Source organism: Haliotis cracherodii, unplaced genomic scaffold (assembly GCF_022045235.1).
Source record: "Haliotis cracherodii isolate W230 unplaced genomic scaffold, xgHalCrac1.p SCAF_15, whole genome shotgun sequence".
Taxonomy (NCBI): domain Eukaryota; kingdom Metazoa; phylum Mollusca; class Gastropoda; order Lepetellida; family Haliotidae; genus Haliotis; species Haliotis cracherodii.
In genome coordinates, this window is record NW_027266270.1 from 31,453,451 (window position 1) to 31,473,506 (window position 20,056).

At 41.3% G+C, this 20,056-nt stretch overlaps 1 protein-coding gene across 3 annotated transcripts in view; it reads right to left on the bottom strand.

Moving 5' to 3' along the window:
- LOC139462514 (EF-hand calcium-binding domain-containing protein 4B-like) overlaps positions 1–19,251 on the bottom strand; it is a 51,620-nt gene extending 32,369 nt beyond the window's left edge. The window contains exons 1-4 of one of the 3 annotated variants that reach the window (XM_071244285.1): positions 18,671–19,251; positions 14,902–15,009; positions 9,894–10,056; positions 5,034–5,180 (exon numbers count right to left, since the gene is read on the bottom strand). In XM_071244285.1, the coding sequence (XP_071100386.1) occupies positions 5,034–5,180; positions 9,894–10,056; positions 14,902–15,009; positions 18,671–18,920 (668 nt within the window). In that variant the 5' untranslated portion in view covers positions 18,921–19,251. Of the gene's footprint in view, positions 1–5,033; positions 5,181–9,893; positions 10,057–14,901; positions 15,010–17,268; positions 17,305–18,670 lie in introns of all 3 variants that reach the window. The other 2 variants (XM_071244286.1, XM_071244287.1) reach the window with 2 other exon arrangements.
- Positions 19,252–20,056: the final 805 nt, after the last annotated feature.

The following is a 20,056-nucleotide window of genomic DNA, read 5'->3' on the forward strand; positions in this document are numbered from 1 at the left end:
CCATAATTAAGGGTGCATATAACACTCAAGTGCGTATTATACGCAAATAAATAAGTCTTGTGTACAGTGATCAATCGGAATGGGTGCTAATTGGGATTGTTCACTAGCCAATATATCAGCAAATATCACCGTGGGCACTTATTAGAGCGGGGAGCTTATTACGTCAAATAAGGTATGACAGTTTTAAGGGGAGGATCATAAATACATCTATATCTGGGGAGGGTCATGTAGTATTTGACATTATATAATAAACTATATAGTGCTTTTGCATTTTGTCTTTTCAGAGAGAGTAATGAAAAGCTGTACAAGGACATGGGCCATCCAAAAATATGACAAACAATAGGTTTTTGGTTATTATTTTCTGACTGAAATTTCTTTTGGCAATGTTGTTAGCTATGTGAGGTTGCAGGTTTCATTGTCATATCATAGAAGATGTAACATAAATCATGGCTTTTAAGGGGCCTAAGTAGCCTAGTGGTTAAAGCGTTTGCTCGTCATGCTGAAGACCCGGGTTCGATTCCCGACATGGGTAGAATGTGTGAAGCCCACTTCTGGTGTCCCCCACCATGTTATTGCTGGAATATTACTAAAAGCGATGTAAAACCAAAATCACTTACTCATTCATAACTTTTAACCAGTGAAAAAAACAACATCAGAGGCATATTAAATGTTTATAATTATTTTAAAACTTTTTAAATCTTGCTGGTGTGAATGTAGCTGTGACACTGGCACCAAAATAAAGAGATGTCTAAACCTGCCACCCAATCCTCATTTGACCAAGCATCCATGGGGTCGAGGGGACTTTTTCTGTCCAGAATCCTCATCAAACATCAACAGGATGCAGGGGACTTATTCTGTCCAGAATCCTCATCAAGCATCAACAGGATGCAGGGGACTTATTCTGTCCAGAATCCTCATCAAGCATCAACAGGATGCAGGGGACTTTTTCTGTCCAGAATCCTCATCAAGCATCAACAGGATGCAGGGGACTTATTCTGTCCAGAATCCTCATCAAGCATCAACAGGATGCAGGGGACTTATTCTGTCCAGAATCCTCATCAAGCATCCATTGGATGCAGGGAACATGTTCTGTCCAGAATCCTCATCAAGCATCCATGGGATGCAGGGGACATGTTCTGTCCAGAATCCTCATCAAGCATCAACGGGATGCAGGGGACATGTTCTGTCCAGAATCCTGATCAAGCATCAGTGGGATGCAGGGAACTTATTCTGTCCAGAATCCTCATCAAGCATCAGTGGGATGCAGGGGACATGTTCTGTCAAGAATCCTCATCAAGCATCCATTGGATGCAGGGGACTTATTCTGTCCAGAATCCTCATCAGGCATCAATGGAGTGCAGGGGACATGTTCTGTCCAGAATCCTCATCAAGCATCAACAGGATGCAGGGGACATGTTCTGTCCAGAATCCTCATCAAGCATCAACAGGATGCAGGGGACTTATTCTGTCCAGAACCCTCATCAAGTATCAACAGGATGCAGGGGACTTGCTCTGTCCAGAATCCTCACCAAGAATCCATGGGATGCAGGGGACTTGTTCTGTCCAGAATCCTCATCAAGCATCAACAGGATGCAGGGGACTTTTTCTGTCCAGAATCCTCATCAAGCATCCATTGGATGCAGGGAACATGTTCTGTCCAGAATCCTCATCAAGCATCAACAGGATGCAGGGGACTTATTCTGTCCAGAACCCTCATCAAGTATCAACAGGATGCAGGGGACTTTTTCTGTCCAGAATCTTCATCAAGCATCAACAGGATGCAGGGGACTTTTTCTGTCCAGAATCCTCATCAAGCATCAATGGGATGCAGGGGACATGTTCTGTCCAGAATCCTCATCAAGCATCAACGGGATGCAGGGGACTTGTTCTGTCCAGAATCCTCATCAAGCATCAACAGGATGCAGGGGACTTGCTCCGTCCAGAATCCTAACACTGGTCTAGCAATGAATAAGGTAAGTCTCTCCTTCCTTTGACAAAACAGGCATGTCATTTTCAAATGGAGTGCATCTTATTTAAGAAGATGTGGAGGCAAAGACAACCATTTTCCTTGGAACAAACCAGTCATTCCGACCCGATTCTTGGACCACTGTGACTGTCAGTGACTCACTACTCAACTTGCTGTTTGGCCAGTCGACATTCAGATTCATGAATGACATTTGTGTCTTGAATTATTGGCCACTGGGAACTTATTCTGTCCCAGAATTCCCCTGGGGAGACAAGCATGGTGTGGTCAGGATGTATGTTACCCCTGAATCTCCACAGAAAAACAGCCAGGTATGATGGCTTGCAAATCAGGCATGAGAATCAGAACTATTCACACTCATTGTGCCCTACTAATCCACACTATAGCATCTTGTGTCTTACGTTACCAGTACAAGTGTCCCAGCCTCACATTTCCACTGGAGGAATGACAAGATAAATATTTAGAAAACGTAAAGCAACAATAATAATTAGATTTTCATCCAAACATTATATTCTTTTAATTTTGATAAATAAAACAAAAATCATGTGCGTAGGGGTGTTTTGTCATGAGGAAATCGGGAATGAAAATCTTATAATTATTTATGTCCTAAGGATCAGACAGTGTCTCAATTTCCTGGTGCAAGTAATATTTCACCTGTATGAAAAGCATTATCTGAGTAAACAAAATGTATGTACTTTGAAATGTAACAAATCAGGGATTGTTGACACAGTTTATATTTAGAAGAACAGATTATCATTTATTGTTTCTTGACCAAATTACAAATATCCTATTCCAAGCCATCTTCCCGAGGCAAGTGAGTTAACTGACTATAAAAGTCCAGTTTCCACCCTTGCCGAACTAGGCTGGTATTATGGAGTTAGATTTTGGCTGGACTAACGAGTCTATGCAAAGTCCAATCAAAATCGCGCACCGAAATCGAAATCCTGTTCGTAGAGTGTCATGCAGATTTCGGTCGACTGCAGGATTTGCAAAGCATGTGCACCGCTAACTCGTTGTCAAAATCGTTGTTTCTAAATCTTTTCATGTTTTTAATCAAGGTGCTCACGTCATTTGATGCACTTCGCGATGTAAGACTCATTTTATCACAAAAAAGATCTTGATTATCGATCAGATCGTCTTGACTGGGCGCCACCGTTTCGTTTGAAACAAATGCAAGTGATACAAGAGGTTGAATCTGATCGGTCAATAGGAGAGGCATAGAAAGGACATAACTCGCAATAGCCACTGGTGGTGCTACGATCAAGCCCAGGAATTTCAGCCTAGTTCGGCAAGGGTGGAAACTGGACTTTTGAAGTCAGTTAACTCTCTTGCCTCGGGAAGATGATTCCAAGCAAGCATGTATGTACACAAGCACAGACTCATAGCTGGGAGATCATGAAGACATGGTGTCAGCTGTACAACAAGGTATGAGGAGTTCCCTCCCTTGGTCCCTGCCACTTCTCACAGCACTGTTGTACAACTGTTTGTCACAAAGCAGTTGAAGCCCCATTTGTGTGTGTACTGTGAGAAATGTCATATGGAAAACTTGATGAAACTGATTAGAATACTAAAGAATGCTCCTCTTTGTTACCATGGAAACATGGATGGTGGGAAAACCAACTGCCCCCGACAATCTTAGCAACATGACACTGTTTACTTCAGCATGAGGCAAACACTGACTATAGAGTTGGTAAGATCTTGATGGAAACAGGTGACCAAATTAAGAGTGAGTGAGTGAGTGAGTTGGGTTTAACGCCGCTTTTAACAGTATTCCAGTTATATCACGGCGTGTCAGCTTAATGTGGGAAAGCCCGAAGTGATGCAGGTCTTAAACGTTTACCACTTCGGTGAAACCCACGAGCACGGGTATGGTGCTGACAAACCTAGAAACATAATTGGGGCGAACCGGGATTCGAACCCACAATCATAGGTTTCTGGCGTGGCCAAGGGACGCAACTCTGCACAGCGAATCACGGCGCCTTAGACGACTGGGCAACCCGTCCCCCCCAAATTAAGAGTTCATAGAACATTTTAATAAGAATGAATGCTGACTCTATGGTATCACAGAGACAGACATAACCATCCTACAGAAAGAATGCTTTCTTTCCAACATTATCATGCAATGATGCAGCACAGGGCTTGTGAGGGAGGTGGTTGAACACCATTGACACAGGTAGTAGATGTTCTCTACTCTGATGAAACCTACCGGGATGTGCATTATAAGGATACGACCACCTCACATGTTGTTACAGTAATTCTGTGCCATTTGATTGTCTAACCAAGCAATTGTTTGCACATTTATGTTTCACAAAAAAACAAGCCATGCACACTGACGGATTGCCGTTTCCTGATTGGCTAACAACAGAATGGACGGGGCTTGTGATGCATTATTGCGCTGAATAATGTCACAGATTTCATCTTATTGTCTACAAAATCTTGTGTACTAATGATTTATATAGATATATCTTGTGTGTGGTATCTCAAAGAGTAACAAGATCAATCGTGATTCGGCAACAAGTGGCGTGACATTAAACATAATGGCATCCTCACAGGGTAGCCAGACGACATTTTACAACATGGTGGAGGTCTCAAGTGTGCAGTTATTGTGGACACTGTGTTTGTTTCAAGCCATACAAGACATTTTTCAGTGTAGGGCTGGGATGGGTAACTCTGGTACTCGGGTCGGGTGAGAGCCAGGTACCCACAGGACTACCCAACCTGTGGTTAGTCACATGATATAATGTCTCATGACAATAACAATAAAACTCTTGGTTACACTACAAGTTACTAATGTTCACATTGCTTTCTGACTATGCACACATTCCTCCTGAATATGTTTCAGTCAACTTCAGTGTATGCATGATCAGATCATTTTAGACATGTATCTAAACAGTTTTTGCCAGGGCTCCAGTAAAACCATTCCCAATGGACATTTTGTACCCAACTTCAGTGGATACCCGATTAGGGTTGGTTAATAAGGGGTCAGATCCCCAGGTGGTAAATTTGGACATGTTCCCGCCCTATTCGGCAGGCCTGAATTAAGACTTACCTTCTAAGAGCTGTTTCAAGACTTTCGAAGTCATTCTGGGACTGTTTGATATTGCTGGTTACTCGATTCAGGAATTCTTCAAAGTCCCCGAGGAGTTCTGGCTCATCTGCACGCAGCTTAACCCATAATGCCTTGATTGTGTCGTCACTGGGGAGGAAAATAAAATCAGAATTATGATTGGCCTAACACAAGGAAAAAGTCCATGTGGGTGATCAGGTTGACAGCAGTACAAGTCAAGTATCAAACTTGAAGGGACCTCAGGAAATGTTTGATTTATCCAAAGAAAAGGTCTGCTTTATCCGAGTTTTAAACACATCAGAAAACAGTTTCTCAACATTAACAGAATTATATCAATCATGAACTATAGTGAGAACCCATGCTTGCCGTAAAAGGCAACTATGCTTGTCGTAAAAGGCGACTAACAGGATCGGGTGGTCAGGCTTGCAGACTTTGTTGATGCATGTCATCGATCCCATTTCGTGGATCGATGCTCATGATGTTAATCACTGGTTTGTCTGGTCCAGACATGATTATTTACAGACCGCCATCATATAGCTGGAATATTGCGGAACCAACAACCAACCCAAAAAGCAATGAGATATTACGGTGAACAGGTGGATATTCACCAATACAAACACGACCAATGAAAATAGAAACAACAGATTTCATTAACTGTTCTCATATTATATTCTGTGCTGGCACAAACACATTGTAACATCCCAAACATGATTCATTTTCTTTCATTTCCAAATTTATTAGCCACAAAACAGTTTAATATCAACATAAACATTTACATATTTATCATATTTCCGCTTGTGCCCGTCATAACTTCCTCATGAAACATTACGCTGATTTCACACAAATATTAATCAATACAGCTCATCCCACAGCACAGCTGTGTTCTAGCCACTGTATCAGACATACCCAATAGTGTACCTTGCATTCAACCAGACAAATACATGCTGTATCGATCACTACACGGGGCTGCCAAAACGGCAGTTAAATCATTAAGCCACGCCCATATTGCAGAGGACAGTTACACATGGCTGGATTGAAAAAGCTATCGTGACATTTTTTTGCCAACTTGGGCTGATTAATTAGTTGTAAAATACAACTGCCATCAATTCAGGATTTGTTATGACATATTGTCAATACATGTAATTTCATAAATTATAATCGACCAAGTTTCATGTTTTTTTATCGACATGAGTGTTATTTGTTGTTTAACGGCACACTCTGCAATTTTCCAGACATGTGATGGCATTCTATAAATAATCGATCAATTCTTTTATACATTCGTGAATTTTTGGGTCTCCAGATTTGTAAACCTAGAAATATAACATAGGAAACCTTAGCCAACAATACTGTAGCTGTGTCACAAGGGACGTTATTATCAGACCTGGTACAAGTAGACCTAGTGGGCAAACCTTTGTGTTCTAGTGTCTAACACAAGTCAGGTGAGTGAGTGGGTTGGGTTTCACACTGGAATGCAACAGTAGCTGCTTCACCAACGGACAGAGGAAAGCCCCAAGTGATGAAGTTCTCAAACATCTACCACTCATGGGAATTCTACAGGCAAGAGCAAATATCTAAAACTCTATGTTAACACTTCCAGTCACTACTGTTCCCGGACAACCTCCGTAGTCTAGTGGTAGAGTGTCCACCCGGAGAGCGGAAGGTCCCGGGTTCGATCCCCGGCCGCGTCATACCAAAAGACGTTAAAAGATGGTACTTGTTGTTACCCTGTCTGGCGCTCGGCATTAAGGGGCTAAAACAAGGACTGGTCGGCTCGGAGTCAGTATACTGTGTCTGAGTGGGGTATTCATGTTAAACTGCGGCATGGTATCTCAGTGAGCTAGCACTATAAATCGGCATCAGTCCGGACTAGTACAAGCAGCCACACAAACACACACACGTGCATGCACGTCGCTATATAAGTGCAATAATCTTGGACGTGACGTTAAAACCCCATTTCACCTCACCACCCACTAATGTTCCCATTTCCTTTCTGACTATGCACCCAATCCTTCTGGTTTATATGTTTGAGTAAAGATAAAAAACTTCAGTCAACTTCAGCGAATGCATGACCAGATTGTTATATATCTGTATCTAAATATTTTTTTCCAAAGGTAACGTCAAACTTTTCCCAATCGGACAGTTTGTACCTACCTCTTGAGACCTAGAGTTGGTATCCAGGTAGGGTCGGGTAATAGGGGGTATACGGGTAGTAAATTTGGACTCGTCCCAGCCCTAGTTGCTAGGGATCTTTATATTCCTTACCTGGTAACCCCACAGGTGCTTAGTTGACTCACCCAAACATAATATTGAGGCTAGGGTTAGCAAATGTGTCTTAATACAAGCCCACCTGGCTAATGTATACGAACATTAATTTATTTTTTAACAAATGGAGAAAATAGAATGGCGACAATATATCATAAAATATCTCTCTCCCCCCCCCCCTCCTGTCTATACCCCCAATACATATGATGACATCGAGACCTATAAGTGTGTATTGATCCATCAAGGCCTAACCCAACGCTCATGTCCCATATCCTCAGTTGGGGCCTGGCCCTCGCTATCACAGGCCCTGACACTGTATACTGAAGTAGCATTGTATATGGCAAGTCACGTCACCTACAGCTGTCTACATGACCTCGTCTCGTCCTGATATACTGTTATGTTTGTGGAAAACTGGCAACCTACATCTCACATATACTACACCGTAACTGATCCACTGGATATTAATAGCAGGGCATCAATGGCCATTACTACCCAACAGCCCTTAACTATACTGCAACACTGCTTGGTCACAGGGTGTACAACCAAATCCCAATAATGTCATCACTCGTTATGCTTTCTAAATCATCTAACTGCATTGAATACTTCAGCGAGTAATTTTTTAATCTAAAACAAACATTAATGTCAAACACTGCTGAGCTAAGAATAATATTATATGATCAAGAGATTATTACCCTTAATGTTTCCGTATAATAAATATAAACAGTAGGAGTAAAAATACATGTTATGCTAGCCAAAGTTTTGTTTCTAATCATACAGATACCGTATTTGAAGTAATAAGTGCCCAGGGCGCTCTCAAAATTAGAAAAAAGGGGCTCTTATTAGAATATAATTTTGGTTGAAAAGAGTTGAAAGATAGTAAATTTCGTGGTTTATGCTGACAGCCTGAAATGATACAAAAGAAAAGTCTGTGCGTATTATACACGACAGATATAATTTCCAGAATTTAATTGTCCATAATTAAGGGTGCATATAACCCACGAGTGCATATTTTACACGAATAAATAAATAATTACGTCAAATACGGTAATCTCTATTTTCAAAATTCCTGAATAACAAAGGGCATCAGTTCATGGTTTGATTGATGTCTGTGCAAAGTGGGTGGGTGGGTGGGTGGGTGAGTGGGTGGGTGGGTGGGTGGGTGGGTGAGTGAGTGAGTGAGTGAGTGAGTGAGTGAGTGAGTGAGTGAGTGAGTGAGTGAGTGAGTGAGTGAGTGAGTGAGTGAGTGAGTGAGTGAGTGAGTGAGTGAGTGAGTGAGTGAGTGAGTGAGTGAGTGAGTGAGTGAGTATAGTTTTTCACCGCCTTGAGCAATATTCCAGCTATATCATGGCAGGGGACATGGGGAAAAAGGTTCTTTATACATTGTACCAATGTGCGGAATCAAACCCGAGTCTTCGGCATGATGAACCAATGCTTTAACCACAAGGCTACCCCACCGCCCTGGATGATATATGGACCAATACAAGGGCTAAGATGATGTTAATGACCGGTGATGGTAAGTGAATGCTGAGCTGAGCCAGCTGTGACCATGGCAACCAGCACCTCCCCAGGTGTTGCCAGATCATTGAAAATGAATGATGAAAGTTTGGTATTCGGAGAAACATTGAAGTATAAATGTATAATCGACTGCACCAATCGCACAGCTTGTTGATCAGCACCCTACATTGAGTTACAACAATAAACAGGTGGAAATTATCATGATTAAGTTGAAACTACACCTTGACCATGTTGACGTTTACTTGCACAGTGAACACCCTAGAGTAAGCGATTCACCCTACTTGCCACAGTGAACACCCATGTGTTATGGTGAACACCCTAGATTAAGCGAATCACCTTACTTGCCACAGTGAACACGCATGTGTTATTGTGAACACCCTAGAGTAGGAGATACACCCTACTTGCCAGTGATACCCAGGTGTTATAGTGAACACCCTAGAGTAGGAGATACACCCTACTTGCCAGTGATACCCAGGTGTTATAGTGAACACCCTAGAGTAAGCGATTCACCCTACTTGCCACAGTGAACACGCATGTGTTATTGTGAACACCCTAGAGTAGGAGATACACCCTACTTGCCAGTGATACCCAGGTGTTATAGTGAACACCCTAGAGTAAGCGATTCACCCTACTTGCCACAGTGAACACGCATGTGTTATAGTGAACACCCTAGAGTAGGAGATACACCCTACTTGCCAGTGATACCCAGGTGTTATAGTGAACACCCTAGAGTAGGAGATACACCCTACTTGCCAGTGATACCCAGGTGTTATATTGAACACCCCAGTGTAAGAAATACACCCTATGTTGTGACAGTAAACACTCAGGTGTTGTAGTGAACACCCCAGTATAAGAGATAACCCTACATTACCACAGTGAACACCCTAGTGTAAGAGATACACCCTACTTGCCAATGAACACCCATATGTTATAGTGAACACCCTAATGTAAGAGATACATCGTACTTGCCAGTGAACACCCAGGTGTTATAGTGAACACCCTAGTGTAAGAGATACTTTGCTAAACATTCTAGTGGCACAGAAATCAACATTAATCTCAACTTACTCGTTGAAGAATCTTTTGGCGCCAACATTAGTCATCATCTCCTGGAAGTGTTTCTCCACCTCCACAGTATTGGCACCGTCGTCCTCGTCCTCGTAAACACGCTCCTCCCCCTCCTCCTCCTCCATCGACCCCGTCCCTCCTGGCTTCATCCCCAGGAAACTGCCTGGAACATCACAGAAGCAACCAGGATTACATGTGACCAACAGTGGCTAAACCAGATAGTACTGGTACATGAGCGAGAGCAGGTACTGAGTAGGATACTTAACTACTTACAGCTGACCCACCTATAGACAAAATGTGGGGATTCCTGGATAGAATGTTGCTCATGATATCAATCACTGGATTGTCTGGTCAAGACTTGATTATTTACAGGATGTCATCATATAGCTTGAATATTGGTCAGTGCGGTATTAGTTTTGGGGGGTTTGTTGTTTAACACCGCACTATCAATATTCCTGCTATATGATGGCGGTCTGTAAACAATCGAGTCTGGACCATACAATCAAGTGATTGACATCATGAGCATCACTCCCCGCAATTGGGATACGATGACATGCATGAGTGTGGTATTAAACAACAGACTGCCGTGGCCAAGCACTTGACTACTTGATGCAGCAGACATAGATTCTGGCCATGATAAGCTACTAAACCACTGTATCTACTTGTCCAAAACTCATTTAGGGACACTTAAGTCTTGTTGAGGCAAACCAGTGGTTGACACTGTGAGCAAAGACCCAGGCAATTAGTACACAGATCAGTCGTACATTGTGACACCCCCAACCCCAAAGTAAAAAAAAGGACAAAACCTTCCTGCTCTGAAAATGCCATCATGGCCTCACAGCTTTGTCCACGTTGTGGGAAAAAATGAATTGCTTGCAAACAACATATAATAAGAAGATATATTAATATACAGTTTGCAGGGCCTTTGAAATCAGGTGCCAGCCAAGAATGAGGATGGTAATAATCTCATGAACGTGGTAGTTAGAGCTATTGTGTTTTGTCATATTGGGAGACATTTAAGGCTGTCAATCTGTCTCACTTTATCAAGATGACACACGTGACATGTACTTACAACACGACATACTCAATGCTAATGGTAGCACTGGATATAGCTTCCATGTTAACTCCCTTTTGTTCCAACAACACGCCTTGACATTAGCTGTGTGTTCAACATTGACTAGTCCTGTAGGGGCAGTCGGGTAGCCTTGTGGTTAAAGCGTTCGCTCGTCACGCCAAAGACCCGGGTTCGATTCCCGACATGGGTTCAATGTGTGAAGCCCATTTCTGGTGTCCCCCGCCATGATATTGCTGGAATATCGCTAAAAGCGGCGTAAAACCATACTCACTCACTCACTCACTCACTCACTCACTCACTAGTCCAGTACATGATGGATCATCGGATCATAGGTTTTCGGACATCATACGTTTTTGGACGGCCATGTTTATCGCGATTACTTACACTATAGCAAGGGGTGTGCCGTCACACAGACATTGTAAATACACAGACAATGGCCTGTTTTTAAGATAAAGTCATCTTTTATAACTGAGTGAGATGTTTTACAGTTGTTCTTGTGATGAGAGAAAAAAATATGAATGTTTCCAAAGCATCCGAAAACCCATAACGCAGGGATGTATTTGGGGTTAGAGTGGACAGAACTCAATATTGTGTAATTTCTTTTAAATGTGAGCGAAATCGATGGGACATGATATTGTTTTAACTCTGCAAATTGTGTATCTACTTGCAGGCCTGCAGATTTATAATCTCATCTCAAAGTGTGGACTCACCTTGGTAATATATTCATAAAACATAAACATACAACAAATTAGATGTATTACGGTATTGGCCACTGAGCAACTTTGCACATTTTCAGACACAGGAGCATTCTGCCATTACTTCCACAATCCATGAGTGAGTGAGTTGGGTTTAACGCCGCTTTTAACAGTATTCCAGTTATATCGCGGCGTGTCAGCTTAATGTTTGTAGGAAAGCACGAAGTGATGCAGATCTCAGACGTTTACCACTTCGGTGAAACCCACGAGCACAGGTATAGTACTGACAAACCTAGAAACATAATCAGGGTGAACCGGCGCCTTAGACGACTGGGCCACCCGTGCCCCCACAATCCATAAATGAAGGGTCTTTCAAGGCATTAAAATCACTGTCTGTTGGTCTGAGGAGAGGGGAGAGTGTTTGGAATGTCTTAAGAAAGTATGCCCTTGCTCTATTTTCCCATTACCTGTATTCCTTGACTTTGTTAATTGCCTTAAGGGACTTCATTTCACTGTGGAGATTCCGGGTTACAATAGGTTCCTACCAAGCTTTGCTGGTCGCAAGAGGTGACTGGATGGATCGGATGGTCATACTTGGTCATTTGATTGCATGTCATCATAACCCGATGCAGATCATTGCTCATGACATCAACCACTGAATTGTCTGATCCAGACTCGATTATTTACACCGGCTGCTGTCATATAGCTGGAATATTGCTAGGTGTAGTGCTGAACTACAAACAAACAAATAACAATTCCTTCACTGGTAACGGTATTATGATTATTGTATTAAAGATTGTCAATAATCATGGAGATATGAACCAATGTTAACATTGTGGCAATAAAAGCACCATGGCAATATCAACCAATTTTAACAATGTGGCAATACAGTCACCATCACAATATCAATCAATGTTAACAATATATGACAATACAGTCACCATGGCAATATTACCAATGTTAACAATAGTGTGTGTGTTTGCTGTTTGATGAAACACTCAGCAATATTCCAGCTACAAGAGACAACTAGGCTGTAAGTAATCGATTCTGGACCATACAATCCAGTGATTGATATCATGAGCAACAATCCACACCATCAGGGTACAAGGACATGCTATAAACCAAAACACCACGCCTGACCACTTGATCCATTCAGCCACCTTCAACAACCACAATAAGCTGGTGGGGGCCAATTCTAACCTGGAACCCCAGAGGGGAAGAACCATAGTCACATTAGCCATGGTAACACTCATATTAGCCAGTAGCCGTTAGCCATGGCAATATACATCATAAATATGATCAACATGAATGGAATGTTGTAAAACTGAAACAAAACTAAAAGCAAAAAAAGCAAAATTGCAATATTTGTGCTTTGAAAAGCAAAACCTATGTAACCTATAAGCACTACCTGGTCAATGACAGGATCCAATATTTAAAAAACAAAGCACTAAGCACAAGCTGATAAGCAGTACGTCGGCAAGCTCAGAAGGGAGACAGCAGTTGTCAATTTAGATTAACCAATGATTACGTTATTATGATTATTGTATTGGAGTTTGAAAACAACCATGGCGATATTAACTGATGATAACAATGTGGCAATACAAGCAAGAGCATGATAAGCATTGATGAGCTCAAGCAAAGTTGTGCTGTTGTCTCTAGGTGTAAAGTAGTAAGCATTTACACAATTTAATGCTCAGCTTAAGCATGCTTTGCTATAATAACGTGTACAGCCTCAAACTAAGCTCAGTTAAGCATTGCTTTTGATAACGTGTACAACCTCAAACTAAGCTCAGGTGAGCATTGCTTTTGATAACGTGTACCACCTCAAACTAAGCTCAGGCAAGCAATGCTTTTGATAACGTGTACCACCTCAAACTAAGCTCAGGCAAGCAATGCTTTTGATAACGTGTACCACCTCAAACTAAGCTCAGGCAAGCAATGCTTTTGATAACGTGTACAACCTCAAACTAAGCTCAGGCAAGCAATGCTTTTGATAACGTGTACCACCTCAAACTAAGCTCAGGCAAGCAATGATTTTGATAACGTGTACCACCTCAAACTAAGCTCAGGCAAGCAATGCTTTTGATAACGTGTACCACCTCAAACTAAGCTCAGGTAAGCAATGCTTTTGATAACTTGTACAACCTCAAACTAAGCTCAGGCAAGCAATGCTTTTGATAGTGTGTACCACCTCAAACTAAGCTCAGGCATGCAATGCTTTTGATAACGTGTACAACCTCAAACTAAGCTCAGGCAAGCAATGCTTTTGATAACGTGTACCACCTCAAACTAAGCTCAGGCAAGCATTGCTTTTGATAACTTGTACCACCTCAAACTAAGCTCAGGCAAGCAATGCTTTTGATAGCGTGTACCACCTCAAACTAAGCTCAGGTAAGCAATGCTTTTGATAACGTGTACCACCTCAAACTAAGCTCAGGTAAGCAATGCTTTTGATAACTTGTACAGCCTCAAACTAAGCTCAGGCAAGCAATGCTTTTGATAACGTGTACTACCTCAAACTAAGCTCAGGTAAGCAATGCTTTTGATAACGTGTACAACCTCAAACTAAGCTCAGGTAAGCAATGCTTTTGATAACGTGTACCACCTCAAACTAAGCTCAGGTAAGCAATGCTTTTGATAACGTGTACAGCCTAAAACTAAGCTCAGGTAAGCAATGCTTTTGATAACGTGTACCACCTCAAACTAAGCTCAGGTAAGCATTGCTTTTGATAACTTGTACAACCTCAAACTAAGCTCAGGTAAGCAATGCTTTGGATAGTGTGTACCACCTCAAACTAAGCTCAGGTAAGCAATGCTTTTGATAGTGTGTACCACCTCAAACTAAGCTCAGGTAAGCATTGCTTTTGATAGCATGTACAACCTCAAACTAAGCTCAGGTAAGCATTGCTTTTGATAACGTGTACCACCTCAAACTAAGCTCAGGTAAGCATTGCTTTTGATAACGTGTACCACCTCAAACTAAGCTCAGGTAAGCATTGCTTTGAAAAGATGAGACCAAAGCTCAGGCGAATTAAATCATTGATGATATCTGTGTGCTTACACAAGCACTTAAACCTTGCCACTGCAGCAAACTGCTGAGTAGAAGCATTAATGCCGACTACACATTTGAAGCGCACATGAATACAGCGGACACGAATACAGCATACTTGAATACAGCATACATGACTTAGCCTTCATGTAGCAGCGTAAGCCGACGGCATCTACTGGTCATACATACGATGCAGGGACTGCAATTTTTTACGCCGAAACCTGTGAGTATTCCTTTCAGATGGATTTGATGATTCACACTTGCTAGACACTCTATCCGTTTTCGTCCTAATTCTTTCTGTCAATCACAGACACAAAATATTGCCGTTTCAGAAGACAGAAAGATGGCTGAGTGCAGCATGCATACACATTTCTATTGTGCCCAAAACAGACGTCTGCTGTCGGCATATTTCTGGAATATTGCAAAAAGCAGCATAAAACCTAACTTACTTGGACAAGGTTATGAAGTAAAGTGAGGTTTTATGCCATTTTTTGCATTATTCCAGCAATACCCCAGCAGCTGACAGTAGTCCTGGTACAATACTCTTTAAGACAATTAAGTAAGCAAATGAGTTAAAATGAGCGAGTGAGTGAATATGGTTTTACGCCGCTTTTAGCAATTTTCCAGCAATATCACGGCGGGGGACACCTGAAATCGACTTCTGGAGCGAACGCTTTAACCACTAGGCTATCCGAACGCCCCTGAGATTATTTTGGTTCCAGTTTCATTAAATCAGATCTTTTACTCCTATACCGTACCTCTCAGTGTCAAGATTGTAGGACACCTCCACAGAAGGTCGCATCACATCTAAAACAATTTGGCTTCATTTACTTACCAACTGATTCAGAAACTGCGATCATAACAATACAAAACCACCACAGAACACAAAAATATATTGGATAATACACTCTTTAGAGTGTAGATGTCCTTGTGCTCAGTGAGTGAGGGATGATGGTTTTACGCCGCTTTTAGCAATATTCCAGCAATATCACAGCGGGGGACACCAGAAATGGGCTTCACACATTGTACCCATGTTGGGAATCAAACCTGGGTCTTCTGCATGACAAGCTAACGCTTTAACCACTAGGCTACCCGACCGCCCCCTAGTGCTCAGAACTTGCAGGACGTATCAAATATACACAACAGTGAAATACCATTGCTTTAGTTATTTTCCAATCAGAACTACTTGACTATATTCATTTTCAAGATACAGAAAACAGATATGCTTGTCTGAATGCTACACTTATCGTAAATTAATAAGCCTCAATGCTGATTGGCTAATTAGAAAGTTCACCTGACACGCCCTCCTAGTGAGTGTCCTCAAAACTTCACACAGACATGTATCGTTTCTGAGTAGAGTGAGTGAGTGAGTATGGTTTTACGCCGCTTTTAGCAATATTCCAGCAATATCACAGCGGGGGACACCAGAAATGGGCTTCACACATTTTACCCATGTCGGGAATCGAACCCGTGTCTACGGCGTGACGAGCGAACGCTTCAAACACTAGGCTACCCGACCGCCCCGTTTCTGAGTAGAAGATCTGATTTTAATTACACAGACTGAATGAATCATGGAATTAATTCATCTGTTAGGAATGAGTATATGCCACTCTTTGCTATATTCTAGCAATTTCACGACAGGGAAACCAAACATAATCATCACACACCAGAGCTCCAGATAAGCTTTTGGTGTTGTGGGTATTTTACCCATGCATTTTAAAATATGGGTATCAGTAATTCTATCTGGGTATTCAAATTTCTGTTACCAACTAGTTTTTACACATGTGGGTATTTAAGTTAAATATTTAAAAACACTATTCATCTAGTCCCGGCAAACTGGTGTTGTGTGGGTTCGAGAGCTTTATAGGAACTTAAAAATACCACGATACTTCAACAAGAAAGTGTGATGGCAAATGATCATGATGTAACTGTCATCGTGGAGTTTGACAAGGTTGACGGAATGCCCGTTTATAATTTCAAAATAAGTTGCTGATTTGCTAAACGAATACGCAGGGTTACTTCACAATATTTTGATGATACGCTCAAGTTTTAGCGTATCTGTAATGTTCGTTGCGTATTTGATACGCTTGGATTATGTTTTACTGCGTATTTCGGCATTTCTGATGCGTATTTTACGAGTATACGCAGCTTATCTGAAGCTCTGACACATTGCACCCATGTGGGGAATCAAACCTAGGTTATCAGTGTAACACTTTAACCACTAGGCTACCTGACTGCCCTACATCTGTTGGGGAAGGTAAGTGCAATTAAGTTATAAAATACAAGTGATGTATGTTGCAAAAAAACAAAATATCACACGCAGCAATGTAAACAATTCTAGCTACCCATAAACATAAAATACAAGCAGCAAATAGAACAGAAGGAAAAAATCAATAATATATAAAAATCAATAATATATATGAAACTTTTAGTCAGTCAATAATAATGACTTTCGTAAACATGGTCAAACTTGACGCTTAATTCTCATTTCAATTTAGCATTAGATATAATTAAATTAATGGTGGTCAATTTGGTAATTGTCGGATTCAAACTCACATTCATAGCATTCTGGCATGCCATAGGGATGTAACTCTGCACAACAATAAACGCAATTACTTACATATTCATAAATATATTGTCTCAAGGTTCTGTAGCTCACCGGAACAATGTAGAAATAATGGCAGCCACGTTTAAGGTCAGATTGGAACTCTGTGACCATTATTTCGAAAGGGATCATTCACATCAAGTTTCAGATCCATATGCCTTGTAGTTTCAGAGCGAGTGACTGAGTTGGTATTGCGTCACTTTAAGCAATATTCCAGCAATATCATGGCGGGGGACAACAGAAATAGGTTTCACAAATTGTACCCAATCTCATTAATATCAGATCTACGTTTTCGCTGCCGCTAAACAAAGATCTGAAGACATCCCATTACGGGTCACGTCAGAACGACCTTTCACGACGGACCACTGAAATGACAAACAAGAAGTCGACATCAGCCAATTAGAAAGCAGCTTTCTCGATCTTTACGGCACCCGTTTCTACCTGGCGACTTCCATTTCAGACTTGGCTTGAATAATATGTTGACACAGTTCTCGGTTAAAATTTTGGGAACTGAACAAACGAACATTCCGGAATGCCTAATATATGGTTGAGATTATATGGCAGTGATTCCCATGTACTGTACAATGCCTCCTCCGTTCGAATATCTATCCCACGGAAGCGAGAGATAGATGATAATTTTGACGGAATCAGTTGTACGGACCGTCGTTTGGAATACCCCGTGTTAACGTCTTCAGGGTAGCATGATTAGAAAACACATTCCAACTGTCACTTTCATGATCTGGTAAGCGATGCTTTGATTTGTCGGATAAAAGGTCATTCTTACATGACCCCTAATGGGATGTCCTCAGATCTTTGTTCAGCGATATCAAGAACAAAGATCTGATTTTAATGAGATTGAAATTGTACCCATGTGGGGTTTTCGGCATTATGACCAAATGCTTAACCACTAGGCTACCCCTCTGCCCTGTAGATTCAGAGAAGATGTAGAAGAGGTTAAAGTCAACAATGGACGGACAACCACATGGGCAACGGGATGATGGACGATGTGCCACAACATATGTCATTATGTACCAAATCGAATCTTCTGTGTTCTTGTGGATATCAGACATGAGAAGAATATTAAAACAATTTTGGCGATGATTTAAACAGCATTTCAATTATAACACATGGCGGCAGCTTAATGTGGGAGGTTAGCCAAAAGTGATGCAGCTTTTTTCATGCTTACACACTTCATGAAACCCATGAGGTTAGCATGCTGACAAACCAGGAATCATTAACAGGTCAATTCGGTATTCAAATCCATGATCACAGGATCCTGGCATGCCTAAGGTACACAACTCTGCACAAGAACTAAAACACAATGGTAACAGTTCATAAAATTAATTTACTTACCAAATCCATCAATAAATTCCTGAAGAGTAAGAAATCCGTTTCCATCGAGATCCAGTGAATCAAAGACGTCCTCCAACATATCTGGAGACAAGGGGAGCTCACTCCGCAGACGTTGCATATCCCGTTTAGAAATAACACCATTTTCCTCTTTATCACACACTTTGAACAGTTCCGTGGCCTTCTGCACCATAATCTCATGAATCTCATCTTGATCCGGCTCCGTCATTTCGTCACTTATCTGTAGCTCCATGTTAAAAATAAACGAACGATGTTTTGATACTTTTCGACTAAAACAGGTTCGCCTTTATGACTTTGGACTAAATCAATAATTTTCAGTAAGAAGAAACTGATGACACTATCCTTATGAAAAGAATTCCTTCAGAAACCAAAATGGGAGATTTCTTCCAAATAAAATAAAAACCTTTGGTAATATCTACGAGAGAATCATGCAAGATGGCTTCAAAGAACATGCATTATTAACCTTTTACGTTTTACTATCATCTCTTAATTGAAAATCATAAAATTTACACAACTGGAATTGAGGTATCTAAATAAACAAACTGTTTACACTTTAAATAAACAAATTGTTTACCCTTTAGTGTGCCAATAGTTCCAAAATCTACTGAAAGCTGCCAAGTTGGGTGGAATAGTTGAACAGGTTGCCGCTATCAAAACTCTTGCTTGGGGTGATTATGACAGATAGCTCAGAGCAGCACTGCGCTTGATGTGCATGCATAACATTCCTATAAAGCACCAATCGCCATTCATTATATTATCTCACACCTGTTGTCAGTCAACACCCCTCTGGTAATAATGGAACAGTCCAGTTGATATCACAATCAATAAACTACAGAACTTATTACACATAAACGTTGCATAACAATACAGGAATAATATCGTGTGAAAATGTTCGAAATAAAATAAATGGATTTCTTGGCGACAAGTGGAAGACTAGTCCATTTGGAATGACAGGGGTGTTGGGTAGACACGTATTGCACTGTTGGTGACTGGAGTGTGACACATTGGCTCGGTCACTGGTAGGTCATCTGAAAAGAAAATGAGAAAATTAATAATGAAATGTGGACTTGTGGTATCACAGTTGAGTCATTGGATGGTTTTCACTTACCTGTCTACTGCTGTGACATGAATTACACGTAACAGCCATTGTTTGACACAGAAGTCAGTTGATAACTCTAAGATACAGATTTACCACTCACATCAAACGGAAAGATTGAATCGATGACAGAGTGATACCTTGAGAATGAATGAGTTTTGGACTAGTGAGTGAGTGAGTGAGTGAGTGAGTGAGTGGATGAGTGAGTGAGTGAGTGAGTGAGTGAGTGAGGTAGTGAGTGAGTGAGTGAGTGAGTGAGTGAGGTAGCGAGT